This window comes from Thamnophis elegans, chromosome 2 (assembly GCF_009769535.1).
Source record: "Thamnophis elegans isolate rThaEle1 chromosome 2, rThaEle1.pri, whole genome shotgun sequence".
Taxonomy (NCBI): Eukaryota; Metazoa; Chordata; class Lepidosauria; order Squamata; family Colubridae; genus Thamnophis; species Thamnophis elegans.
In genome coordinates, this window is record NC_045542.1 from 153173308 (window position 1) to 153199818 (window position 26511).

General features: G+C 43.3%; 2 protein-coding genes across 3 annotated transcripts; both read right to left on the bottom strand.

Annotated features, from left to right (window-relative positions):
- Window positions 1-1577: 1577 nt before the first annotated feature.
- Window positions 1578-3287, bottom strand: ATP6V1G2 (ATPase H+ transporting V1 subunit G2). Its single transcript, XM_032212046.1, has 3 exons — window positions 3151-3287; window positions 2844-2944; window positions 1578-1875 (listed from the first exon to the last, which is right to left on the bottom strand). Exons 1-3 carry the CDS (start codon window positions 3230-3232, stop codon window positions 1702-1704), a joined length of 357 nt encoding a protein of 118 aa, XP_032067937.1. The 5' UTR covers window positions 3233-3287; the 3' UTR covers window positions 1578-1701.
- A 3179-nt stretch (window positions 3288-6466) lies between these two features.
- On the bottom strand, window positions 6467-25638 carry NEU1 (neuraminidase 1). Of its 2 annotated transcripts, none has more exons than XM_032211023.1 (6): window positions 25447-25638; window positions 14780-14975; window positions 13489-13751; window positions 11566-11751; window positions 10850-11069; window positions 6467-8803 (listed from the first exon to the last, which is right to left on the bottom strand). In XM_032211023.1, exons 1-6 carry the CDS (start codon window positions 25585-25587, stop codon window positions 8583-8585), a joined length of 1227 nt encoding a protein of 408 aa, XP_032066914.1. In that variant the 5' UTR covers window positions 25588-25638; the 3' UTR covers window positions 6467-8582. The 2 variants fall into 2 exon arrangements, with proteins under 2 accessions (XP_032066914.1, XP_032066916.1); XM_032211025.1 differs by having other exon boundaries at window positions 14780-14972; window positions 25447-25637.
- Window positions 25639-26511: the final 873 nt, after the last annotated feature.

The following is a 26511-nucleotide window of genomic DNA, read 5'->3' on the forward strand; positions in this document are numbered from 1 at the left end:
CAAAAGAAGGCCGAAGTCAGCATGCGCGCTGGCCCGCTGACAGGGCATCGCCTCGCGTGCCCTGACAAATGGCTCCGCATGCCACCTGTGCCATAGATTCACCATCACAAGTTTAAACCAACAACGACAGGTTGTTCTCGACTTTCAACAGTCCGTTTAGTGACCAAAGTTATAGTGGCACAGAAAAAAGTGACTTCTGAACATTTTTTACACTTACGACCGTTTGCAGCATCCCCACGGTCACATGATTTACGTTCGGATGCTTGACAGCTGACTCACGCTCATGACGGTTTGCAGTGTCCCAGGGTTACGTGACTCCCTTTTGCGAACTTCTGACGAGCAAAATCCAAGGGGGAAACCGGATTCACTTAACAACCGTGCTACTAATTTAACCATTGCAGTGATTCGCTTAACAAATATTGCAAGAAGAGTTGTAAAATGGGGCAAAACTCAATTAACAAATTTCTCGCTTAACGACATAAATTTTGGGCTCCACTGTGGTCGTAAGTTAAAAACTATATTTGTACCCGCAGAACTGTCAAAGAAAAACAAAACACTACATTTCCCCCCGTCGTTTTACTGCCTGCCACTTTTATTGAAGTGTTCAATTGCGGATAAACATGATTGATCATAGGAGGGAAACAAATTAAGCAGGGTACAGCAGAGTAGAAATAGAACCTCTCAGTGTCAGCACACAAATGCACGTAGCAAGTAACACAAGGGTAATCTTGCAACCTTCACATTTCCGGATATATCTTTCCGTGCCATAGGATTGTGCAATACAGAAGGAAAGATCCAGCACTGGGTTTGTGAAAGGAAGTGGATCTGTTTTATAGGGATCAGCTATTTGGATTTTACAGCCCCTTTAAAAATGAAAACTAAGCCAAAAAACCAAAAATCAAAACAACTACAGGTAGTCCTCAACTTACGTCCAGTTGCTTAACGACTGTTCAAAATTCCAACGGACCCTGAAAAAGTGACAATCCAGATTCAAAGTTCACATACACACAGCTGTAGCCACATGATTGCATTTTGGATGCTTCACAACTGGCTTGCTTATAGCTCATTGCAGTGTGCTTGTGGGTGCTTAAGCACGAGTTATGGTTTTTTTTGTGTTGGAAACCGGCATTTACTTCCAGTTTACTTCCAGAAAAAAAATGGAGATAACAAATATTGGGTTTACTTTATGACCATGGCATTTGCATAATGACCGCCACAAAAAAAAAAAAAATCAGAAGCGGTCACATAATGACTTACTTAATGACCCATCACAGTTACATAACCATAATTGCAGGCTCGAATATGGTTGTAAATTGAGGACTACCTGTAATCCTGGGGAATAGAGAATAATCTATAGATGTACTTTGAAAACTGGTGTGTGTCTTTCTATGTATGCGTGCGGTCAGTGTCCAGTAACGAATAGAAAGTTGATTGCTTGCTTTTGCATCTTTTGGGCATGATTGATTACTCTGACTATCAGATGCAATTCACAGCCTTGATCCAAGATACAATAAGAGAAGGAGAAAGGATGAATGAGAAGCATCAGGGAGAACAGGCTGTTTGTGAGACCTGTAGGATTCAGTGAAGATATAGGGAGGAAATAGGGGACTTGGGTATTTGGGCATCTAAAGCGTATCGTGTTGAGAATAAGGAGCACATCAGAAGTCCACCAATCAACTGCAGGCAGGGGCACTAGGCCCTTTAGACAGCCAGGCGGTAATTGGGGTGAATTTGGGGCTGCACATTCCATACAGTAGTGAGAAGGTGGCGCAAAACCTGGTCCTTGCCCCGAGCTTGCCCTCCGTGCATAGCTTGTAGTTTTTTGCGGGTCTGAGCCTCCACCTCTGCGGACAGATTCCCCTGCGAGCCCAGCGCCTAGAGAGGGCGGGGAAAAAAAATCCAGGTTGTTCCAAAATAATAAGGAATGAAGCACTAATACAAGTAGCCCTCGAATATCAACAATTCATTTAGTGACAGTTCAAAGAGTGATGTGTTGGCCTAGAGGTGGTGCTCTTGCCTCACAATCAGAAGGCTGTGAGTTTGATCCTAGGTAGAGGCAGATATTTTTCTCTCTGGGCACAATGTGAATATGTCTGCTGGCCAAAATCCGCATCGGTGACAGCAAACATTTTTGCACACCGAACCGGCAGTAACCCACCCCTGGCTTATTTGTATTTTGTTTTCAAGGGGGCCAGATTATGGTCTTACATACCTTGACTTCAATAAGAAGCAAAACATTTGGGGCTCACCAAATGTCTCAGAAACCTTGATCTTGATGCAAAACTCCCTATCTCGGGGGAGGGCCTTCTCTGTAGCTGCGCCGGCCCTGTGGAACGAACTACCCGTAGAGATCCAGACCCTCACTACTCTCCCGGCCTTCCATAAAGCCACCAAGACCTGGCTGTTCCGGCAGGCCTGGGGCTGTTGATTAATATCCAGCCCTTCTTGGACGGAATGGATGTTGTGTTAATTTTAATATTGTATTTCTTTTTTAAATTTTTTTAAAAATGCTTTTATCTTGCCTGTGAGCCGCCCAGAGTCCCAATGGGAGTGGGCGGCATACAAATTTCATTAAACTAAACTAAACTATCCTAAAATGCAGTGGAAATTGTAAAGGCCAACTGCAGCCTTCAGCTATCCAGACTCCTGTGCCACCTTTTCTCTCTTCCTCCTCTCCCAAATTCCTATCAGGCTTCTTAAAACTCCGACTCCATCACCCACATCCCCTTCTCGTCTTTTATTCATCTCCCCACCTTTCCTCTGGGTTTCATCATCGGTTTTTCATCAAACAACACCCTCCTCCCCCAAAAAAGGCTAAGTAAGCTGAAACCCCTTCATCTCACCGCCTGTTGTTTTTGCTGGAATTCTCTCTCCCGTTCCAAGCGATATTGCTCAATTTCAGCTTGGGCTTCTTCCTTGGCCTGCTTCAGCCGCCTGGCCTTTCCTGGGGTGGAGACAAAGAAGTCCAAGGACAAGGCAGAAATGACCTTTCAAGGCCCCAGAATTCCTCAAAAATATCTCCGCCATTCCTCTCCACAAGAAGCTGCCAGAGATGCTGCCATTCTCCACTTGATGCTGCCATTCTCCACTGCATGTCAGCCTCCACCCTACTTCCAGCATCTTCCCTAACAACCGGGAGCTCCAACTCACGTTTTCGAGCCTCTGCCACCTTCTCTGCAGCCCTCTTCTCTGCCTGCAGCAGCTGCTGAATTCCCTGGGTCTGGCTGGCCATATTTCTGCAGCAATAGATGCGTAGCAACGATGCTGCAAGCGACTCTGGTGATGCCTTCTGCTCCCAGCAAGAGTGGGTACCACTTCTGAGCAAAGCACTTCAAGGTCCTAGTGCCTGACTACTTCAGCATTTCTGCAGCTTAGTGGTTGCCAAGTTACAGGTAGTCCTCGACTTACAAAAATAATTGAGCCCAAAATTTCTGTTGTTAAGCGAGACATTTGTTAAAGTGAGTTTTGCCCCATTTTGCGACCCAGGTTTTTTTTCTGCCACAGTTGTTAAGAGACTCACTTAAGTTCATAAGTGATTAAGTGAGGATAATGTTACTAGTGTATACAATGTGTAGTGTTATGATGAGTATAATGTAAGGAAGATTAGAAATCCCTTTGGATTATATATAAAAGTTAATAAAAAAGAACTAAGTTAGATACAGTTAAACTTTTGATTATTAGGGGGAAAATGTTATGATACAGGATATAGTTAAATAAAGGAGGGACAAGAATAGCAACGTATATATATATATATATATATATATATATATGTATGTATGTATGTATGTATGTATGTATGTATATATATATATATATATATATGTATGTATGTATGTTATATTTATGCTGATAAATAAATAATGTAACAAAAAGGCAACAGTAAAAAATATTGGGTTTCTGTCTGGATGGTCTCTTGTGACGAGCCGAAGACAGAGAGTGGAAGTGTGACCTTCCTCCCATATTTGGGCATACCAGGGGTTGTGACTTTAAATATATGTATGTATGTATGTATGTATGTATGTATGTATGTATGTATGTATGTATGTATAACATAAGGAAACTGGATGTAAATTCTAAACAGTGATTTGGAAAGGAGGATTAGAAAATGTTGTTATTAAATATTATGGATGTTTAGCTAGAATAGGACATAAGGATTTAGTGTTAGTGGAGGATTTTAGAAATAGTAAATGAAAGGCCAGTATGTGGTTATGTATTAAACCTTGGTATATTTTATGATGATGTTTAAACAATTATAGTCAAATGAAAATGGAGATATGATGATGGTGACATGCATAAATATTTGAGTTAAAACACCTGAGTTAACATGAACTATGTTTGTTGGCTGTGGAAGAGATGGACGAAAGTCTTTTTGTAACCAACTGATACACTTTCTACAGCATGTAAAGAAGGATGTGTTGTCTTTGTTTTAAATAAAAAGAATTATTTAAAAAAAAGAGAATCACTGAAGTTGTTAACACGGTTGTTAAGTGAATCTGGCTTCCCCATTGGTTTTGCTTGCCAGAAGGTTGCAAAAGGCGATCAGGTGACCTGGGGACAGAGCAACGGTCATACGTATGAACTAGCTGACAAGCATCTAAAATTGGACCACATGGTCATGGCGCTGCTACAAAGGTCGTTAAGTGTGAAAAATGGTCATCAGTCACTTTTTTGAGTGCCGTTGTAACTTTGAACAGTCACTAACTGAACTGTTATAAGTCGAGGATTACCTGTACAAATTTGCTTCCCTCTAGGGCTTTGAATACTTGTGTTTAATGTACTGTACCCGCCATCTATCTTGAGTAGCCATCGATCTCATCTACTACACAGCCCTGGATAAACCTCCAAGTGGCCTCAACGACTCTCTAGCAAATGCAAATAACCAGATGTCTGCAAGGAGTATAAATCTTTCCATTCCCCATCATCCTGTCCGAGCTGAAGAAACTTCTTGGATGAGAAGCGAAACACCTTCAAAGAAAAACAAGGAAGTCCAGTTGCCTCTTTGAAAAAAAGTACCCTTGGGACATTCTGGAGGGATGTTCTACAGGGAAGGGGCTACCATGGAGAAGGCCCTTTTTCTTGATCCCACCAGGTGGAACTCCTTAAAAAGGGGGACAAGTAGCATACCCTCTCTCTGGTCTGGTGGGTCAGATATAATTGGGAAAAGATGGCTTTTCAAATAACTGGGGTAAGGCTTTAAAGGTGACAACCAACACCTTGAATTGGACCAGGAGACAAAATCAGCAGCCGATGTAGCTCCCTCAAAAGTTGTGATACATGTGCAAATATAAGCTTGCACACAACCATGTGGGCCACTGCATTTTGAACTAATTGAAGTTTCTGGATACTTTTCAAGTGCAGCCCAGTATGAATGCATTGTTGTAGTCAAGACGGAAGGTGATCTGGGCTTGGATGCCTGTATCCTGAAAAAGGCTGAAGTTTAGAATAGGGTAGAATAGGGTAGGAGTAGAACAACAAAGTTGGAAGGGACCTTGGAGGTCTTCTAGCCTAACCCCTTGCTCAGGCAGGAAACCCTATAGCATTTCAGACAAATGATTGTTCAATCTCGTCTTAAAAACTTCCAGTGTTGGAGCATTCACAACTTCTGGAGACAAGTTGTTCCACTGATTAATTGTTCCCCAGGAAATTTCTTCTCAGTTTTAGGTTGCTTCTCTCCTTGATTAGTTTCCACCCAAGTGGGAATAATGATGCACTTAGGCTTTAAAAAATACACATTATTTTTTTAATTAGTTATTTTAAACAGAGGATAAAAACTAACAAGAACTAATGTAATGTAAAAAGGAAAAAGAACAGAGGAAAATCCAAAAGTAAAGAAAGAAGAAAAAGATAAAAGTAGTTTCTAATTTTCTTTACAATTATTACAACACATACAAAATTACCTCATACTTTATGGTTACAAAAACAAACTTATTTTCTTTTCTATTATCTACCTTTCCTAATCATCCAAACCATAAGGAATGTTCATTTTTTTCACATTTCACCAAAAAGTCTGTAAAGGCCTCCCAGTCAGCAGTAAAACAGTTTAAAAAAAAATAAATACTAAGCCTTTTAATTAATTTCTTCAAAGGGGTGGTTTATACACAGACAGATATATACAATATAAGTTATGGCTCAAGAAGCTGAAATCTGAGATAAACCTCTGCTTATTTAATAAAAGGAATCACATTTCATTAATTTCATTCATCTTTTGTTTTCATGTTTATTAATCTTCCAGTAACTGAAGAGAGTTTACTTCCAACATCTGGATAAAGGCACTCCTCATAAAAATCAACATTGAAAAGGCAAACCACATAAAAATCAAGATTAAAATAAATAAACAAAACGGTTACGGTAGAAATAATGGCTCGCTCCCCTCTCCTTTTTGAGTTTTTCTTCCTTAAGACAAGTTATGATGTGTCGTAGTTTCTTCGGAGGACATTTTGCAAGGATTTGTTTTTATTAGTTGTGCCTTGAAACCTCATAGGACATGGTAGTGTTAATATGTAAAGGTTAGCACACCTGGATCAAAATAGGCCATTCCCACCCTGTAACTTAGTTTTTCAGCACACGTCACTTAAATCTGTCATGTTCAAAATGAAAAAAAAAAAAGACCTTGCTCGAATTATCAACCACTAAAGCTTTATTCCATGACGCTTCTGACAAGCGTGTGTAAAATGATGCTTCTGACAAGCGTACATAAAATCTATGGCATATAGACCTTGAGCTCAGATCTCTTTTCTTCTTCCAAGAATTAGCTTCACGATATCAATTATGCTACCTGACGGTTGCCTGGAGCTCAAGGTGAGCTCTGTAGTTTTACTGACTGCATCCACTCTTGTATGGGTGGTTCTGGGGTCAGGAATTACCGGTTTATCTTATTTTAAATGCATGAAAAGAATTCGGAGACTGGAAGCAAGCTGGCCACCCACCAAGGTGTTAGAATTGCTTGAATGATGATCTGCTATCTAGTTGTTTTCGACTCCTTAACACCCACGTCGAAAAGGACTTCATGCTTTATAATAGTCAATTAAAAAATGTCGAAAATAAAATGACTGCCACAGCAACAATTTTTAAAAAAAAATCAATTTCCCAAAACTTGGCCCATCAAACAAGATCGCACAATAATTCCCTGGAGGGCTAAACTGGTTCAAACAGTCACAATATGGACTTTATAGAGGACATGTGATAATTGGAGTTCTAAAAAACAACAGAGAGATGTGTGAATGAAAAGAGGCAAAATGTGTTCAGATTATCCTCTCTAGCCCAAAGGGGCCACAACTTTATGGCATAAAGAAACCCAGCCACGAAGAGTCATCATTAAAATATAAACCAGGGTAAGCACTCCAACTGTTTACAGCAGCATTTCTCAAGCTTAGCAGCTTTAGGTTGGCAAACTTAAGGCTAGAAATGGGAACAAAATCTATGGGGTACAAATCACCCCCAATCCATCCTTAAAATACAGGCCACCAAAATGCAGCCATTTTGCTGATCTTGAGGTACAGGAGGAGTAAAAACTAAGGGTTTTTTTGGGGGGTGGGGGGCTCAATAGAGCCCATGGATTCTGCATTCCTGAAATACATCAGCAGAGAAGTAGCAGATGTAGAGGGGCCGTTTCAATGACTTCTACAAAAATATTTTTACAACCCAGAGTTGCTTTTTCAAGAGGCAAAATTGGACTTTGTTTTTTTTCCGTGAAGACGTTTCGCTCGACTGACGTTCAGAACTGAAGAAACTTCTTGGATGAGAAGCAAAATGTCTTCAAGGAAAAACAAACTTCAGTTGTTACCTCTTGAAAAAGCACCTTTGGGGACAACCATGACCTGGATGACTGAGAACCTCTGTAAGTATTTTTATCTCAAAACTATCCCCTGCTTGTTCGCCTCTCTGCCCCCTACCCCATTTCTTTTGTGCTCTTAAAATTCACGGTCCAACGTTTTTATAAGCCGTACAGGCAACTTGCCCTATCAAAAAAATTGGGAAACAGGCTTTAAATACATTCATTTGAAATCACAGGAGTTGGCAACGCAGAAGAAAAACTGGCTTGTCCTCCCTCAGGCATGTCGACATAGGTTTTAGGTGACATCTTCTGCTCTTGATTCCAGTTTATTGTTCAGAAAGTCAGTAGAAAGTGCATAAATTTATCCTTCACAAATCTGACTGAGTCTGCCTTTGTGTTTCGTTCCAGGGATCCGCCCATCCTTACCCGATCTACCCACAAATTCTATAAATCTGTACACATTCATAAATGTGAGGAAAAGCACAGGAAAACAGATTCAACCTCAGAAGGTCAGAAAGAAATAAGAGAGGTTTGAGGAGGGGTTTGTGTGCGCATGTGTGTGTGTGTGTTGCCTATTAGGCAGGCACAAAGAGAAGTGCAGGGCACGATTGAAAAATAAATATGTGGTCCTCTTTAGCTACCCCAACTTCTGCTGGGATATGCCCAAGCTCGCTACCCATGTCCTTCAATTGCATTCTTCAGATCCCCAAAACACGTTCGTTTGGCTTCTCCCCAGTTCAAGCACACATTTTCCTTTCCTTGCCATGACAAACTTGGGGAATGTTTAAGATGCCCCGGAAAAGAGGGGTCAGAGCTGCCCATTGAGGCTAATCTTGGCCACGGAGATGCTTTCTGTATAATCGACCTCGCCCTTCTCGTAAATGATAAAGAGGCAGTGATTGTCCCGCAGAGAATTTCCCTCCAGGGTAGTCATGGAGGAATAGCCACTGGAACCTCTCCAGATAAGGAAAGGTTCTTTCCACCAAGAAGACCCATTGGTGAAACTCCAGCGCAGCGTCAGGTTGACCCCTGCAATGGAAAGGAAAAAAATTCAGTGTGCAACTTACCGTGTTTTTCGGACTATAAGACGCATCTTCTGCCTCAAAAGAGGGTAAAAATCTGGGTACATCTTATACATTGAATACAGAATTTTTGGCTTCCCGAAACCCTGCCCTCTTTGCAAAAATGGATGTGCAGAGGCTTTGGGAGGCTTGCAAAGTGCTCCTGGAGGCCGGGGAGTGCAAAAATGAGCAAAAAACAGACCGTTTTTGCCCCTCCCAGCCCCCAGGAGCACTCTACAAACCTCCCAAAGCCTCTGCATGCCCTTTTTGTTGTTTTTTTTTTGTTGCAAAAAACAGTCTGTTTTTTGCTCGTTTTTGCCCCTCGCCAGGTCCCAGGAGGACTTTACAAGCCTCTCAAAGCCTCTGCACGTCCATTTTTATTTTATTTTATTTGCAAAAAAATGAGGCGTGCAGAGGCTTTGGGAGGCCTGCAGAGTGTAAAAACTTTTTTTAAAATTTACCTCTTCAAAATCATGGTGCATCTTATACTCCGGTGCGTCTTATACTCCAAAAATATGGTATAAGTCGGTTACTTTAAATGGTCACTAAATGAATGGTTGTAAGTTGAGGGTCACCTAAATTTTTTAAACTTGCAAATATTCATATGTGTGGACTTCAACTCCCAGGATTAACCAGCAGAGTTAAAAAGTCCGAGTATCTTCAAGTTTCCAAGGTTGAGAAAAACCAGTTTTGAGATATTTGCACATTTTAACAAGACGTTTCACTCTTTTGAAGACAGAAAGTCCATATTCTGGACATTCTCCACAGAGGAGCGGGGGGGATAGGGCACCACCTATCTCCTGTTTACAACACAGTCCTTTCAACAGTTCCAAGAAGGATCTGCATCCATTTGCACTATTCAGGTGACCCTGAGGACGCTTTAGTTTCCTGGTGATCAAGGTAATTTAATTCAGGAAATCCTAGGTGACACCTGGCTGGCTGGCTAGTTAAGCCTGCTGTTTTAAGATCGGGAAAAAAAATCTTTTAACTGCTGCAGCCTGTGCTGTATTTAATGCAGCACATTCTGCATTAAATGTTATAAATAACAATGTTACCCAGACAGTTTTTGCAGTACCTCGTACTTCAGTAATGGCGAACCTATTCGGCACCAAGTGCCGAAAAGGGACTGCGTGTGCGCACTCATCGGGATGCAACCTGGAAGAGAATCTGCCAAGTGGCCATGCGCGCATCAGGAAATGAAATTCTGGTTTCCGGTGCGCGCATGCCAGCTTGTATTCCGCACACATACATAATAGTCTTTACCTGTAATTTTGATTCCAAGATTTAATAGAGAAATTAACAGAATTAACGGCAGCTTAAGCAAAGTGCAGAACAAATAGAAGTACTACGGACACAAAAATATCTTGTGTCAATTGCAGACTGTTCAATGTCTGTAGGGAGAAGAGAGTTGTGTATCAAAAAAAAAGAATCAGGAAAAAAAATTCCCACCCCCAGCAATTTGAATGAATTTGGCCAATTGGCCAAATAACAACACAACAACAACAACAACAATAATTGACAAAAATTGACAAAATCACCATCAGTCAAATGCAAAAAACCGCACTGCTTGGATCTGCACGCATATTACGAAAATACATTACGACGTCCTAGGCCCCTGGGTGGGGCCCGACTAGTAATCAATGCCAAATCCGGCGGAACAACTGGCCGCTGTGATACAATTCTGTTGTTGCGATAATAATAATAATAATAACAATAATAATAATACACCAATAATACACCAAAGTTAAGCAAACAGTAGCATTGTGCAACTTGTATGCCTGGGTACAGATCATAGGTGGGTTGCCACTTTTTGGTACTACAGGTTTGGGTGTGCTCCCGCACATGTGCAGCACTTCTGCACATGTGCAGAAGCGTCTGGACAGGTGGGCGGAGCATCCCGCCACCGCTACTACCGGTTCGCCCGATTTGGGCCGAACTGGGAACAACCCACCTCTGGTACAAATATATAAACAGAGAGAAAATCCCATACTTTTTAAAAATTATTTTTACTCACGCAACTCGCGATGGGCTGGATTGGTGAAGAAAACCAGGCCGGATTTGAAAAGAGCTCCTGCAGCCACTGCGGGATCCACTAAACCCTCATCAAATCTGACGTTCTCCAGCGGAAGGGTATTGCAACCGTCGTAACTGCGAACCACGATGCGACATCGGCAATGGTAGAAATTCTCATTCCGGGCATTCACCACTACGGAGCCATCTGGCAGTTCATAGGGCTGTTCGAAAAGGAGACCAATGAGAAGCTGAGAAGATTTGGGATAAGCAATTCCAATCTTTCTTTTTCTCTATATTTGGCTAGGACCTCACACTTTCTATTGCCATGGTTTGTGAATCACAATGACTAGGTTCCCAAGCCCTGCTAAGCCATACACAGCATGTTTTTTTTTAAAAAAAATATTCAAGTTTTTAATTTTATTTTACATGTACATATAAATGCATGAACACCTGGGTGTCATACATTTTAATACAGATAAACCTTTAAGAAGATGTTGGATAGCCATTTGTCTGGAACGGTATAGGGTTTCCTGCCTAGGCAGGGGGTTGAACTAGAAGACCTCCAAGGTCCCTTCCAACTCTGCTATTGTATTGTATTGTATTGTAAGTATAAACGTCCCTCATCTGCAAATAACATTCTAAAGCAGTGACTCCTTTGATTTTTTTCTGAGACGTAAAACTCCAGAGACAAGGTTCGAACTTCGCAGTTGTACTGACCTGGCATTCGTCAGGAGTAAAGTCACTGTAATTCTTCTGCAGTCCATATGGGATGCCATGCAAAGGTTGTTTCCCATAATACCAGGTCATGCCGTGGTCATCACTGAGGAGGCAGGAGATCCCGTCCAGCTCTAAAGTCCCATGACCACAAACTATCAAGCGTCCCTTCTTGGGCTCGTAGCGTTTCTGCAAACCAGGACAAGATTGGTTAGTGTGATGGAATATAGTAAGTTGGGAGGAAGTGCATTTCAGAGGAATAACAGATAGGCCAAGCATCAGTGGTGGGTTCCAGCTCCCGTCGCAACCAGTACGCTACACATGGGGCCGACGTCCTTGTTGGGCATGCGCGCCGCAAGTGCATGCGCACACCACCGCCTTGTGACATCCAACTGCTCGGTAGAGGCCGTGCAGGCACCGCACGCTGTGTGCGCGTGCGCAATTGGCCTGGTTGCTTCAAAAACAGGTAAGGAATGCGGGTAGGCGGGTGGGCCAAACGAGCCACCGTACTGGTATGGTGGCCGCTGCTCCTGGCTACTACCAGTACAGCGGTACTGGGCCGTACCTCCCGGAACCCACCACTGCCAGGAATGTTGTGTGAAGGTGAAGACAGCAACTCTTTAATTCTCAGGTATGAACAATCAGATCCACATACGAAGAGTTCAATTAGTTACTTTGTTGCTTATCCCCATAATCCAGGAATCTTCTCTGGATAAGTTTCAACAGCATTCAATGGGAGAGTCGGACCTTGCCCATGTGTGCCTAGAGATTCCAGACTAATTCCCCACTTGATTTCTCCCCCTGGCTCAGCCAGTCTCTCTCCGACACTAATATTCTCAGAGTGGATTCTTGATGTAGATAGCACTGTATTCCAGTTTGGCAAGATTCTGTCTATAGGTGTGGAACAATAAAGAACTCTGCTTGGAAACAGTACTAGGTGTTTTTCTTGGTTTATTGGGTCTGACAGCTAGAAATGTGAGCACTTAATTGTCGTTTCCTTCACCGTTGCACTGCACTGCTTCTCTCCTCCATCCCTTTCTTAAAAGGGAACAAGAGGGTGCACTTCATTCTTCCATGAAAATGCTACCTCTGCTTAGATTTGGAACACCGTGAAACAAGGCAGTCCAGTTGCCTCCAGAAGAAGCTCCTTTGGAACAACCATTAGCTGGATGACTGAGAATCTCTACAGACAGTCAGACAAGAGAGGCAGCAGCCGCAATGGCTTAACGGTCAGAGGAAGAAACTTAGAACGGACCTGCCCCAATGGATCTCCAAGCAGTTAAAAGTAGTAGTGGAAAGCTTCTATTTTCAGACTTGCAGATTTTGTTAATGTAGCCTTACAATAAAGTAGAATTAGTTCATCTGCTCCAATGGTGTGTTCCGGATCCCGTCGCAACCGGTACGCTGCGACGGGGCCGGGCATCTACCATGGGCATGCACGCTGCGCATGCATGTGCACCCACCACCTAGTGATGCTCCAGCTGCTTGGCGGAGGTTGTGCAGGGGCCGTACGCTGCACGTGTGTGTGTGCGCAAATGGCCCGGTTGGCTTAAAAACAGGTAAGGAACTCGGGCGGGTGAGTGGGCCCACCAAAGCACCGTTTCGGTACAGTAGCCATTGCTCCCAGTTGCCACCGGTACACCCGAACCGGGGTGTACCGGCCAGAACCCACCACTGATCTGCTCCTATTTGCTGACTTGTTTACCTGGAAGAGGCAGAAATTTGCTCGTTTGTAAAAATGGCGGTTGATAAGGATCAACACTAGTATGCTTGCTACAGGCTTTGTTCTGTTCCAGTCCCACATCCTCCTCCTCATGACACATATAAATGGGGGTGGTGGGTGGTGGGAGGGTGTGAAGTAAGAAAAACAGTGAATAATTCAGCGCAATCATTCTTACCGCCTCTATGTTTGAGGTGTAGGCTTACCTGGATGCCGTAGCCCGGTCCAGGGGCAAACATGGTTGTGCCAACTTCCATAGAGAGGTTCCGGGGACGGCTCCATGTCACCCCGTCATCCGAGCTGCGAATGATCATGACGCTGGCAGTGGAACATCCCCGGTAGTGTGCACAGAGAGTATATATCAAGAACACCTTCTTCTCTTCCCAATCTATCACCACAGCTCCAAGGTTGAGACCGTCTGTGAGGGAACCATCATCAACTATGAATGAAGTTGGGCTCCAGTTAGCACCTAGGAGGACAGACAGATCACGGATTAAATTTCTCTGCTCGGCTTTTTCAGTCTGATACCAGTCTGGTAATCCTCTTGGATTACTAGCAAGAGTTGCGCTGTGTTGTGGCCCGCCAGCGGACAGTGGAGCTGTCAGCAGGGTCGGATAGTGAGGAGGTTGGGGAGGAACATGGGCCAGTTCTAGAGGATGGGGAAGGCGCAGATGAGGGCTCTGCATCGGAGGCAGAAAGGGGGCCAAGGCAGTCTGGCAGTTCTCAGCTGCCTTTGGAGGTAGACAGCAGTGAAGCAGAGGAACAGCAGGAACCTGTTTCCAGTGTGCGCATGCGCAGAGCTGCCAGAAGAAGAGAGCAGCTAAGAAATCAGGGTTGACTTGGGAGTAAGGCCATAGGTGGACGATGAATGGCCCCTCCCATGGGAAATAAAAGAGGAGCAACAGGGGAGTGGGCATTCGTTCATTCGTTTCAGGAAAGTGGAGATCTATCCATGAATCTCACAGACTCTGTGCCAAGTCTTTCCTTGCACAGCACTGCGTTTGGAAAATATTTACATGGCAGCTTTCCAATATAGCTAAGGTCTGTGGTCATACATTCACCTTGGAAAGACTGTTTACCAGGCCTTTGCTGATTATGAATGAGAAGAATTCAGATTCATTTAATAAAAGGGGTTTTGTCGGGACCAGGAATTTGCTTCCTGCTTTTTGGGGAAGCCTAGGTCAGAACACACTGTGCATGCAACCCCCCACATGCCCCCCCGCCCCGCACATGCCCCACTTCTGCAGATTTGTGCGAGATCCCTGTGCGCCCCGCTCCCCACGCAGAGACCCAAGGCCAGCTGGCTGGTGGGAGACACACACATATGTGCAGTGGAACTGAACTGGGGCGACGGCCCGTGTGCCATCAGAGAGGGTATTGCATGCCACCTCTGGCATACGTGCCATAGGTTCACCATCGCGGCCCTAGAGACATCTGCCCCCTGAGACAGAAACCACCGCCTACTCCCGCCCCTCCTGCTTCTTCAGCCTCACAAACCTTTGTCTACTGATCTGCGAAGGGCTATGAATTTAGCTCCGCTGTCAGAATCAGATGTCTTCCTGGCTTCTGAAAAGGCCAAGAGGGTGCCAGAAGGTGTCGCTGTGATGAGAGGGACCCTGAACGTATTTACCTCCCCGATTGCGCCGCCACTGACCCAGAGCAATTGCTCCATGACGATACGAGGCTTCACCTGCTGAGACAAACCGGGGAAGTTCATCAGGCCTTGGCTGCAAAGAAGCGGTGGAGAAATCATAAGCTTATCTGTTATCCATGAGGCTTGGCCTCCACATGGACCCCTGCCAGAGGTGGTATTCAGCAGGTTCTGATCAGTGCTGGAGAACCGGTAGCGGAAATTTTGAGTAGTTCGGAGGACCAGTAAATACCATCGCTGACTGGCCCCGCCCCCAATCTATTCTCTGCCTCCTGAGTCCCAGGTGATCAGGAGGGAATGGGGATTTTGCAGTATTCTTCCCCCACCCCGCCCACCAAGCCACTCCCACCAAGCCACACCCACAGAACCGGTAGTGAAAATGTTTGAATCTCACCACTGACCCCTGTCCTTGTTTTTTTAAATATTTTTTTTATTTTTATTTTTCAAAACAAACACAACACATCCTTCTTTACAGGCTGTAGAAAGTGTATCAGTTGGTTACAAAAAGACTCGTGCATCTCTTCCACAGTCAACAAACATAATTCTTATTAACTCAGTATTTTAACTCAGATATTTATACATGTTACCACCATCATATCTCCATTTTCATTTGACTATAATTATTTAAATGTCCTTCATCATAAAGTATACCAAGATTTAATACATAACCACATACTGGCCTTTCATTTACTATTTCTAAAATCCCCCATTAACACTGAATTCTTATGTCCTATTCTAGCTAAACATCCATAATATTTAGTAACAAAATTTTCTAATCCTCCTTTCCAAATCACTGTTTAGAATTTACACCCAGTTTCCTTATGTTGTACCCATACCTATATATATGTTGTTATCCTTATCCCTCCTATTTTTATATCCTGTATCATAACATTTCTCCCCTAATAATGGAGGTAGTGACAGATTTTATTTTCCTGGGCTCCAAGATCACCGCAGATGGGGACTACAGCCAAGAAATTAAAAGACGCTTGCTCCTGGGGAGGAAAGGTATGGCAAATCCAGACAGCATACTAAAAAGCAGAGACATTACCCTGCCAACAAAAGTGCGTACAATCAAGGCTATGGTTTTCCCAGTTGCAATGTTTGGCTGTGAAGGTTGGAAGGCCAAGGAAGGCCGAGCGCCAAAGAATGGAGGCCTTTGAACTCTGGTGCTGGAGAAGACTCCTGTTAGTCCCTTGGACTGCAAGGCCATCAAACCGGTCAGTCCTAAAGGAGATCAACCCTGACTATTCTTTAGAAGGCCAGATCCTGAAGATGAAACTCAAGTACTTTGGCCACCCAATGAGAAGGAAGGACTCACTGGAGAAGAGCCAAATGCTGGGAAAGATGGAGGGCAAAAGAAGAAGGGGACGACAGAGAATAAGGTGGCTGGATGGAGTCAGTGTGAACTTAAATGGTAGAGGACAGGAAGGCCTGAAGGAACGTTGTCCATGGCGCCATGTTGGATTGGACACGACTTCACGACTAACAACAACAAAGCTAACCCTCTTCCAACTGCACAGTTGTATTCTTAAGGCCGTATCGTGATGGAATGCAGTAAGAACGTCCTTAAGTGAGTGAACAAGTAGGACAGAAACTGAAGCAGAAGCACTGAAAATACCAAGAGGGAACTAGTTTTCAGAATCTTGAAATTTAGGGAACAACTTCACCCAAAAATGTGCAAGAGAGTAACAACCTAACCACAAGGCAAAAAAGAAAAAAAAACCCTCTAATAAATGTAATTTTTATTAAGGATTTCAGTTACAATAGTCAAATGTCATACAAACTAAGAACAAGAAAGAAAAGGAAAAGTGAAAATGCAAAGGTCGGAAAAAAGAGAGGGGAAATGGTGGAGAAAAATAAGCACAGAAAATATAAAAAAAAGAAAAGAATATAGTTAAGAGAAAGAATAGAAAGCGCTAGGGATTTGAACCGCCAAACTGCCGACCTTTCTAATTGACAAGCTTAGCGTCTTAGCCACTGAACCACTGTGTCCCTGAGCACACGTTCTATATACATACATAAAGATATATCTGCACCCACCCACCCACAGACTAATCACTATCCATTTTGACTATGTAGCGGAAATAGGAAACTTGAGAGTTCATGAGATTGATGCTATATGCAACAAAAGTGTGACTGAATTTTGGTTTATTATTTGTATTTCTCCTTAGATTTTTAAAGCATCATCTCTTATATGTACAGTAAGATCCTCTTTCATGTCATTCTTGCAGCTATTTGCAGATCCACTTTCGATGCCATCTCTGTCTTGTCAAATAAAATATGTTCCTCATTTGCTGGTTCTTTTGTAACATCTTTTTTAGGCACAGTCCAGCCATAGGAGCAAACTTTGATATGGACATTACTAACTTCGGATTCTATTTCTCCACATATGCTTTGGTATTTTCAATGTTAAAAGAGTTTGTGTCATTTTATATTCTCAATTAATTAGCTGTGTATTTTAGACAATATCTCAAAAGTAGTTAACAATTTCTAAATGTGATTGGAAGAGGAAGCTTACGAACATAGTGGCTTTTAAAAGGTGCTGACTGTGGTTGTGAACAAGATGGTTATTTCTGTTGTCTCCCAGTGGTCAAAACCCAGTGGGAACCAGTCTTGTGGTCTCTTTGAAAGTAACAACTGTTCAGAGTTCATGTGGGCGATCTCCTGTCCTCTCCTGGTCCAGAAAAGTTCTGAAGAGCTGGTCTACTCACCTGCTTTTCGTTACAGGTAGTTTTTGACTTACAACAGTTCATTTAGTGACTATTCAAAGTTACAACAGCACTGAAAAAAGTGACGCAACTGTTTTTCACAGTTACAACCTTTGCAGCCCCATGATCATGTGATCAAAATTCAGATGCTTGGCAGTTGGTTCATATTTATGACCGGTGCCGTGTCGTAAGGTCATGGGATCCTCTTTTACGACCTTCTGATGAGCAAAGTCAATGGGGAAGCCAGTTTCATTTAACAGCTAGGTTACTAACTTAACAACTGCAGTGATTCATTTAACAGCTGTGGCAAGAAAGATTGTGAAATGGGGCAAAACTCAACGTCTCACTTAACAACCGTCATTTTGGGCTCAATTGTGATCGTAAGTTGAAGACTACCTGTATTGATCACCGTCGTTGGCTCTGCTTTTCAGTCTGCCAAAAATCCCAATCAGAACTAAGCATATTTAGAAGTCACAAATAAAAAGAAAAAACCCAGAAACACTCAAGGTAAATATATACTGTAACAAAGCAAATCTAACACTCTGTTAGTAGTTGCAGAAATGATAACATTTCAGATTTCATAAAAGATAAGGGATAGAGGATCAAATGCTGAGCTCCGTGAAGGAAAAGCGTGATATTAAATATTATAAACCGGACAAAACCTTCAAACAAATTTCCATTGTTTCTTACATATCCCTGACATTTCCTGTTAACTGCTGGGCACATGATCAGAAGTGAAGATGAATCATTTTGCAAACAGCAGAATATTTATTGACTCCTAAACACTCACAGTGACCGCAAACCTCATCTAGTTCTATTATGAGTTTGGAGTTAAAAACATAGGAGATTTGTACTTTCCTTCCCACCCAAAAAATATTAACTATGTTTTTTCAAAAGTAAACTAGGGTGTACATTAAGAGGCCTTTCAGATAATATTTTGCCCTCCAAAGTTTTACGGGCAGTCAGCAGCCCCTCCAAAATAATTATCGATTTTTAACTGTTATTTTTAATAGACTTGACTTCCGAACCAATTGCTTAATGACCAAAGTTACAATGAACTAAGAAAAAGTTACTTATGACTTCTCCTTAAAGTTATGACTGCTGTACTGTCCCTGCAGTGATATGATCACCTTTTGGGTGCTAGGCAACTGGCTCGTATTTACAACAGGTTGTAGAATCCTGAGGTCATATAATTTCATTTTGTGTTGTTATTGTTGTTGCCATTTTCTGGCAAAAAAACACCCATTGGATAAGCTGGATTTGGATTTATGACCTGTAATCTGCAAAAAAGCCACGATATCACATTTAATGACCATTGTAAAAATGACTCCGGTCATATGGTGACTTGACTTACAAACGCAACAACTTACGACCAAAATTCCAGACTCAATTTTGGTTTTAAATTGAGGACTTCCTGTACAGCTTTTCCTCCCCTCCTGTGCCTCGAAGTCAATCTTGAGTCTTGACCCTTGGTGAATATATGGATAAATTCCCCAGCTTGGAAGTGCCTTGCACATTTTTCCGTTCCTGGGGCTGAGAGGGAGGGAGTGGCCCAAGCTGGTTTCATGTCTAAGGGAAGACTAGAACTCAGAGTTCATTGTGTCTTTTATAGCTAACTGGCTCTCTGCTATATTATAGTTAATTATTTTTTTTCCTGCAATTAACAACTCTCTAGATCAGTGTTTCTCAACCTTGGCAACTTGAAGATGTCCGGACTTCAACTCCCAGAATTCCCCAGCCAGCATTCGCTGGCTGGGGAATTCTGAGAGTTGAAGTCCGGACATCTTCAAGTTGCCAAAGTTGAGAAACATTGCTCTAGATTCTTATCTTGCATTTCATAGACAACTAAAAGTGGCCAATATACTAATATTCCTTCCACTTTCTATTTTCCCCACACTAGGCTAAGTGTGACAGATCAAAGTCACCCAGCCATTTTCCTGCACTCACAGAACTCACAGTCACCTGATTTCTAGGTCAACATCTTAACCAGTGAACTAAACTGCCCCTTTTAATATTTTAGCCTAGCTTACATCTTGAATTGCAACCCTAGACTCCCCACTCGAAGATCAGAGGCAGCCCTCTCCCTTAAAACGATTACATGTAGCAATAACTTAATAAAACCAGGGTTTAACAAAGGAGAGTGATTCATGTAGTTGTAAACTTAAACTAAATAAAATCACATCTTGGGTTAGCACAATGCAGGAATCCTATCTTTTTTTCCTTATTGTCTTCTAGGCTGACATCACACTCCCTTTGGCACAAAAGCTGGTCCCGGGACTTTAAGCTAATCCTTCTCTCCTCAGCAAGGTAAACACACACCTGATAACATTATTTTAAATTGTCCTTGAATTGTCCTTCCCCCTACACCCATACCCGAAGCAGCCCTACTATCAGCTGATGGACAGACTCCCTCTGAAAGCATCCATGCAAGATCTTCAAGCAAAACCAGTTTTGGGATGGTGTTATTTCCCCCCCGCCCGCCCATTCGTTCAATCCTGTCCAATTCTCAGAGACTGCGTAGAGACAAATCCCTGCAGTTTTCTTGGCAAGGTTTTTTTCAGAAGTGGCTTGCCATTATTTCTTTTCTTATACAGTAATTAATACGCTCTGATGCTAAGGAGTTCTACTCCCCTGCCTCACCTGAAAAGAACTCTGTTCCAAATGCCAGTTACCTTATATTAACAAGCTCGGATCAGAGGTGGGTTGCTACTGGTTCTCACTGGTTCAGCCAAATCGGTAGTGGTTTGTTGGTCTGGGTCGCAGAACTGGCAGCGACACAGGCTGGCCACATCTCCAAACTGGTCGCCGCTGGCATTGCCGGCATGGATTTTTGTCCTTTTGCATGCACAGAACATTTTACAGGCAACTGTGCATGTGCGGCAGTGCGTATCAGGCACGCGCGTGAAACGAACCACCAGTAACGTCAGCAGCAACCCACCCCTGGCTCTGATGCTAAGGAGTTAGACATTCTACTCCCCTCCCCACCTGAAAAGAAATCTGTTCCAACTGCCAGTTGTTTCACAGTCTATTACCTCAGTTCAAATTGTCGGACGATCCACTCCGTCACTCAGGAGCAGTCTGGGGCTCCTTATAGTACTAAACGTCGGTACCTCACCAAAATGTCTACGCCTTCCACCTGCTTCCGGACTCAAGGTGGCGGGAGCAATATTCCCTTATGTGTTTCAATCACCGACCACCACTGAGCCAACGGATTGAACCGGATTTCTCCTGCATTGCCTGATCACATAGTTTTATCGCAAGGCACGGGTATCCAGCTAGCACTACATATTACAGCATCTCATTGATACAATCAGGGCTGAAATCTATCCAGTTCCCAGTGATATTTTTAAGTCTTGGTAGTTTCTGTTGTTTTCCTAACTCTAACCTTTCCTTTGCACTGCAAGCATCACTATTCAATACTATTCTGGGATCAGAATAGGACAATTCGCCACAGCCAACTTGCTGCGGCAAACTCGCCATAGCCAACTCAACATGGCTAACTCACTGCAGGACAACTCACGCCAGAACAATTTAATAATTCAATTTAATTATTGAATATTTTTTAAAAAAATGTCATTCACATTTCATTCTGTCACTCCTGTTACATCCTTCCTTTAGTGATTCTATTCTACCATTTCTTTGATGTTAGTGTAATTCTTGTCCCACAGTGAGTTATCTTGTGGAGAGTTGGCCACAGCAAATTGGCCGTGACAAGTTGGCTGCGATGAGTTAGCCATGGTGAGTTGGCCGGAGCAAGTTGACTGTGGTTGTGTGAGTTGTCATACACCCTTTTGGAAGTGGGAGAGCAAAGTTATTTCAAACAAGGCTTAACTTCTCCTTAACTTCATCCTGTGTCAAAATTGTGACAGCAGGAACAGCAGTGCCTTCTGGTTTCATCACAGACAAACCAAGACTTGACAAAGAGACAGTGAAAAATATCCCAGTCTTTTTTTCTGCCCACTCAAGAATGGGAAACATGCAGGTAAGTGCAGCTGTCAGGGACAAAAGGTACAAAGATCAGAGCACAGGACAAGAAGGAGATTACCAAAGAGTGAAAAATGTGATGGGGAAATAAACAAGCCCAACAGACATTGCTAGGCTCTGCACTAGTGTTGGGATTCAAAAAAATCTAACAACCGGTTCTCTGCCCTAATAACCATCTGGGTAGGTGGGGCTCATTGGTCATGTGACCGCATGGGCGTGGCCAACTCAATGTCGCTCAGGTCAATGGGCGCTTCACCTTAGCTGTTAGAATGTAATAAGGGTTAACCGGAGAGGCAGTTTCTGTAAGCAGAGCAATAAAATTAGGCTAGAGACAACACCAGAGTGTTTCCTTCCTGCCTTCCTTACAGGATTAGCCCTGCAAAGTGGGAAAAAACAAAAGGAGATTTCCTCCCACAACCGGTTCTCTAAACTGCTTAGAAAGTTAACAAGCTGCTTAGAAAGTTAACAACCAGTTCTCCCGAATAGGTGCGATCCAGCTGAATCCCACCACTGCTCTGCACAGAAAAGAATGTAAAACATTTTGCAAGAGAAACTGTACACACACCTAGCTGTGATTGTCAAAAAAGGGACCCATCACTCAGACATTATATATAAGTAGTCCTCGACATACGATCACAATTGAGCCTCAAATTTCTGTTGCTAACGGAGACAGATATTAAATTTTGGCCCATTTTACGATCTTTCTGATCATAGTTGATAAGTGAATCAGTACAGTTGTTAAATTAGTAACAGGGTCAGAAGGTTGCAAAAGGGTGGTCGCATGACCCCAAGGACACTGCAACTGTCATAAATATGAATCCGTCTCCAAGCGTCTGAATTTTGATCAAGCGACGATAGGAATGAGGCAGTGATCGCGTGAGAAATGGTCATAAGTTACTTTTTTCAGTGCCAGGGTAACTTTGAATGGTCACTAAAACAAAGTGTTGTGAGTCAAGGACTAGCTGTATGCAAACGATCTTGCTAATTACAGGTAATGTTTTGACTTAATTGAGCCATAATTGTAATTGAACTTAATTGAGAATGTGAACGTGAGACATTGTAAATTCAAGATGGTTACTGAGCACTTAAATTTTGGTCACGTGACCGCAGGGTGAGGGGCAGCTGGCTGTCCGAATTTCAGAACCAGGTTGTAAGTAGCTTTTTTTTGAAGGGGGGGGGGGAATTGTAACTTTGGACAGTTGCTAAATGGTTATAAGTTGAGAACTGCCTGAATGGTCTTCATGGAATTTTGCAGTCTGAGACATTTAATAAATACCTAAATTTCCTAGAAAAGCCATCCTGAGCCTGATGTCCCTTAGATGTGTTGAGGTTGTAATGCCCATTATTTATTTACTGATGTACAAATTGATTTGTAAAACTTTGCTTTACAAACCTTAAACCTAACAATTCCGAGTACTATGCTCCCACACAGGGCTCAGAAGCTGCCAGTCTGAGAACTGCTTAAAACTGTCCTATACATAAGCCCTAATTATGCCCAATCAAAATAGGATAGCTTAATAGACAAACACAAGCAAACAAGATCTCCCTCAGCTACCAACTGCAAAATTTCAATTCATTCTCTTTACTAATCATATCATTTACAGTAGTCTCAGGAGAAAGAGAGTTGTCTCAAGTCTACTGTAGATATATAAAAAATGGCAAATGCATTCACTGGTATCACTCACTCACTGATCACGAAATCTCCAGAACCGTAAAGCCTACAAACTTGAAATTTGGCACATATGTTCCCCTTGGCTTCTAGGTGCTCGCTAAGAATGGATTTTTTTGAAACGACCATCAGATCATTAATATTTCTTATAAAATAATTAGCACGCTCTGATGCTAAGGAGTTCTACTCCCCCTCCCCACCTGAAAAGAACTCTATTCCAACTGCCAGTTGCCTTATATTAACATGCTCAGATGCTAAGGAGTTAGACATTCTACTCCTCCATCCCACCTGAAAAGAAGTCTCACTTTCCGTTACCTCACTTCAAACTGGCAGATGTTCCACTCCTTCACTCTGGGGTGCTCTGGGGCTCCTTACAGTACTAAACATCGGTACCTCATCAAAATGTCTACACCTTCCACCTATGAAACTGCTTCCGGACTCAAGGTGGTGGGAGCGATATTCCCTTAGATGTTTCAATCACCGATCACCACTGAGCCAATGGACTGTAATCAAATCCCTCCTGCTTAGCCTGATCACATAGTTTATGACCATTGTTAGCACAGGTATCCTGCTAGTATGTGTTGTGTGTGTGTGTGTGTGTGTGTATGTGTGTGTATGTATGTTTATGTATGTGTGTGTATGTATGTATGTATATGTGTGTGTGTGTGTGTGTGTGTGTTTTATTTGTGCAACAAAGGCAACAGTAAAAATATTGGGTTTCTGTCGTGATGGACTCTTGTGACGAGCCGATTGACAGAGAATGGAAGCAGCTAGCTTCCTCCCATAATTGGGGCAAATGAAGTGTTAGTACTGCTTTATAATGCTTTGGAAATGCCACCATTGGAATACTGCATTCAGTTTTGGTCACTACAATATAAAGATGTTAAGACTCTGGAAAGAGTGCAGAGAAGAGCAACCAAGATGATTAGGGGACCGGAGGCTAAAATATATGAAGAACAGTTGCAGGAACTGGGGTATGTGTGAAAAGAAGAGGTGACAGAATAGCAGTGTTCCAATATTTGAGGGGTTGCCATAAAGAAGAAGGTCCCAAAGATGCTTTTTCAAGAGGCAACAGGACTTTCTGGGTTTTCTTTGAAGTTGTTTCACTTCTCATCCAATAAGTTTCTTTTTCTTTGTCCTCAAAGAAAAAAACAGAAAGTCCCGTTGCCTCTTGAAAAAGCACACTCGTGACCTGGATGACTGAGAATCTCCATAGACATAAAGAAGAAGGTGTCAATCTGTTCTCCAAAGCACCTGAAGACAGGATAAGAAGCACTAGGTGGAAAGTAACGAAGCAACATAGAATAAGGAGAAAATGTTCTGACAGTGAGGACAAACAACTGGTGTAACGGTTTGCCGTCTTTTTTTTTTTAATTCAGTTTTATATGTATTGTTTGCATTATTTGTGTTTTTAAAAAAGAGCAAGGAAATGCACACACACAAAAAGATGTTGGCTAACCATTTGTCTGAAGCCGTGTAGGGTTTGCTGCCTCAGCAGGGGGTTAGGCTAGAAGACCTCCCAAGGTCCCTTCCAACTCTTGTTCTATTCTATTCTTTACACGTTGTACTCTGACAATAACGGTTTGAATTGGAAAAAAAAAGAAAAAAGAAGAAGAGAGCGGACATCCATCTGTCTGCAATGGGGCAAGGTCTCCTGTTTCAGCAAGGGGTTGGACTAGAAGACCTCCAGGGTCCCTTTCCAGCCCCGAAAGGCGTCCTAAGTTGCTCCTTCGCCGGCTGGGATGTGAACCGGTCCACACACGCCGCGCGCGTGTGAACCACCCAACAATCCGGAGCAGCGAAGCAAGCCGGCTAAACTTCAACTACCACCGACACCACAACAACCGCCCTGCTATTGTGAGTCACCCGAGTGGCGGGAGTCCCTTCCCCGGGCGACCTCCTGTCTCCTTCGGTCCTTTTGCAGCTTAGCCAAGGGACGCGGCTTCGGTTGCTCCTCCAAGGCAGCCCCTCTGCCCGGCCACCTCCCCACCCCACCCCACCCCACCTTTTCCCGCACGCAGGAGGCATCTGGGTCAGGGGGGGCTTCGCTTAGCCCGAAGGGGACTTCTTCATTCAGACGATCCCAGCGCCCAAAGCGGGCATCTGTCCCCGTCCCCCCCCTCAAAGTCGAGCGACTCCACGCCGGCGTTACCTGATCCGGAGTGACCATCCCGGAGATCTGGCACCAGCACAGCCCCAGGCACAGGAGCCCCCAAACGGAGGGTCTCCTCCGGGCAGAGCCCGAACCGCCCCGCGAAGGCGCTCCCGGCGGGAAGTCGCAGCCAGCCTTCATTCTCTCTCTCTCTCTCTCTCTCTCTCTCTTTCTCTTTCTCTGTGTGTTTGTGTGTGTATTGGGCGGAAGTGACGATCAAGGCCGATGGAAGGAGGAGGCTGCTGCTGCTGCTGCTGTTGCTGTTGTGCTGGCTGCTATTTTTCCTTTTTTTCCCCTGTCCTCCAAACCGTATCTGAGTGGGTGGACGAGGCCCTGCCCCTTTCCTCTTTTCAGGCATTTATTGATGGGTTTCTATGATGAAATGTATTGTTTCATCATAGAAAATAAAATACAGGGAGACAGACAACTAACAGATGATTAACAGAGTTGGAAGGGACCTTATAGGTCATCTAGTCCAACCCCCTGCCCAAGCTGGAGAACCTATTCTGTTTCTGACAGGCGGCAGTCTGGTCTCTTCTGGAAAGCCTCCAGTGATGAAGCTCCCACAACCTTTGGAGGCAAAGCTGTTCCAGTGGTTGATTGTTCTCACTGTCAGAAAACTTCTCTTTATTTCCAGGTTGAATCTCCTTGGTCAGTTTCCATCCATTATTCCTTGTCCGGTCTTCGGGTGCCTTGGAAAATAGCTTGACTCCCTCCTCTCTGTGGCAGCCCCTCAAATATTGGAACACTGATATCATGTTCCTCCTGGTCCTTCTCTTCACTAGACCTGCCATGGCCAGTTCCTGTAACCGTTCTTCATATATTTTAGTCTCCATTCCCCTAACCACCCTGGTTGCTCTTCTCTGCACTGGAGAACAATACAATACAATACAATACAATACAATACAATACAATACAATACAATACAATACAATACAATACAATAGCAGAGTTGGAAGAGACCTTGGAGGGCCGACTGTCACTTATGATGGGTGTAATAATAACCTGGCATCAATTGGTTCATACAGGTAGCCCTCAATTTACAACAGTTCAAAGTTACCACAG

Coding starts and splice junctions, on each gene's coding strand:
- NEU1 (XM_032211023.1), bottom strand. CDS start 25,587: ATGAAGGCTGGCTGCGACTTCCCGCCGGGAGCGCCTTCGCGGGGCGGT. Junction 11,070..11,565: donor TTACTCCTGACGAATGCCAG/GTCAGTACAACT, acceptor CTTTTCGAACAG/CCCTATGAACTGCCAGATGG. Junction 8,804..10,849: donor TCCAGCCCATCGCGAGTTGC/GTGAGTAAAAAT, acceptor TTTCCATTGCAG/GGGTCAACCTGACGCTGCGC.
- ATP6V1G2 (XM_032212046.1), bottom strand. CDS start 3,232: ATGGCCAGCCAGACCCAGGGAATTCAGCAGCTGCTGCAGGCAGAGAAG. Junction 2,945..3,150: donor GGTGGCAGAGGCTCGAAAAC/GTGAGTTGGAGC, acceptor TCTCCACCCCAG/GAAAGGCCAGGCGGCTGAAG. Junction 1,876..2,843: donor TCCAGCAAAAACAACAGGCG/GTGAGATGAAGG, acceptor CGCCCTCTCTAG/GCGCTGGGCTCGCAGGGGAA.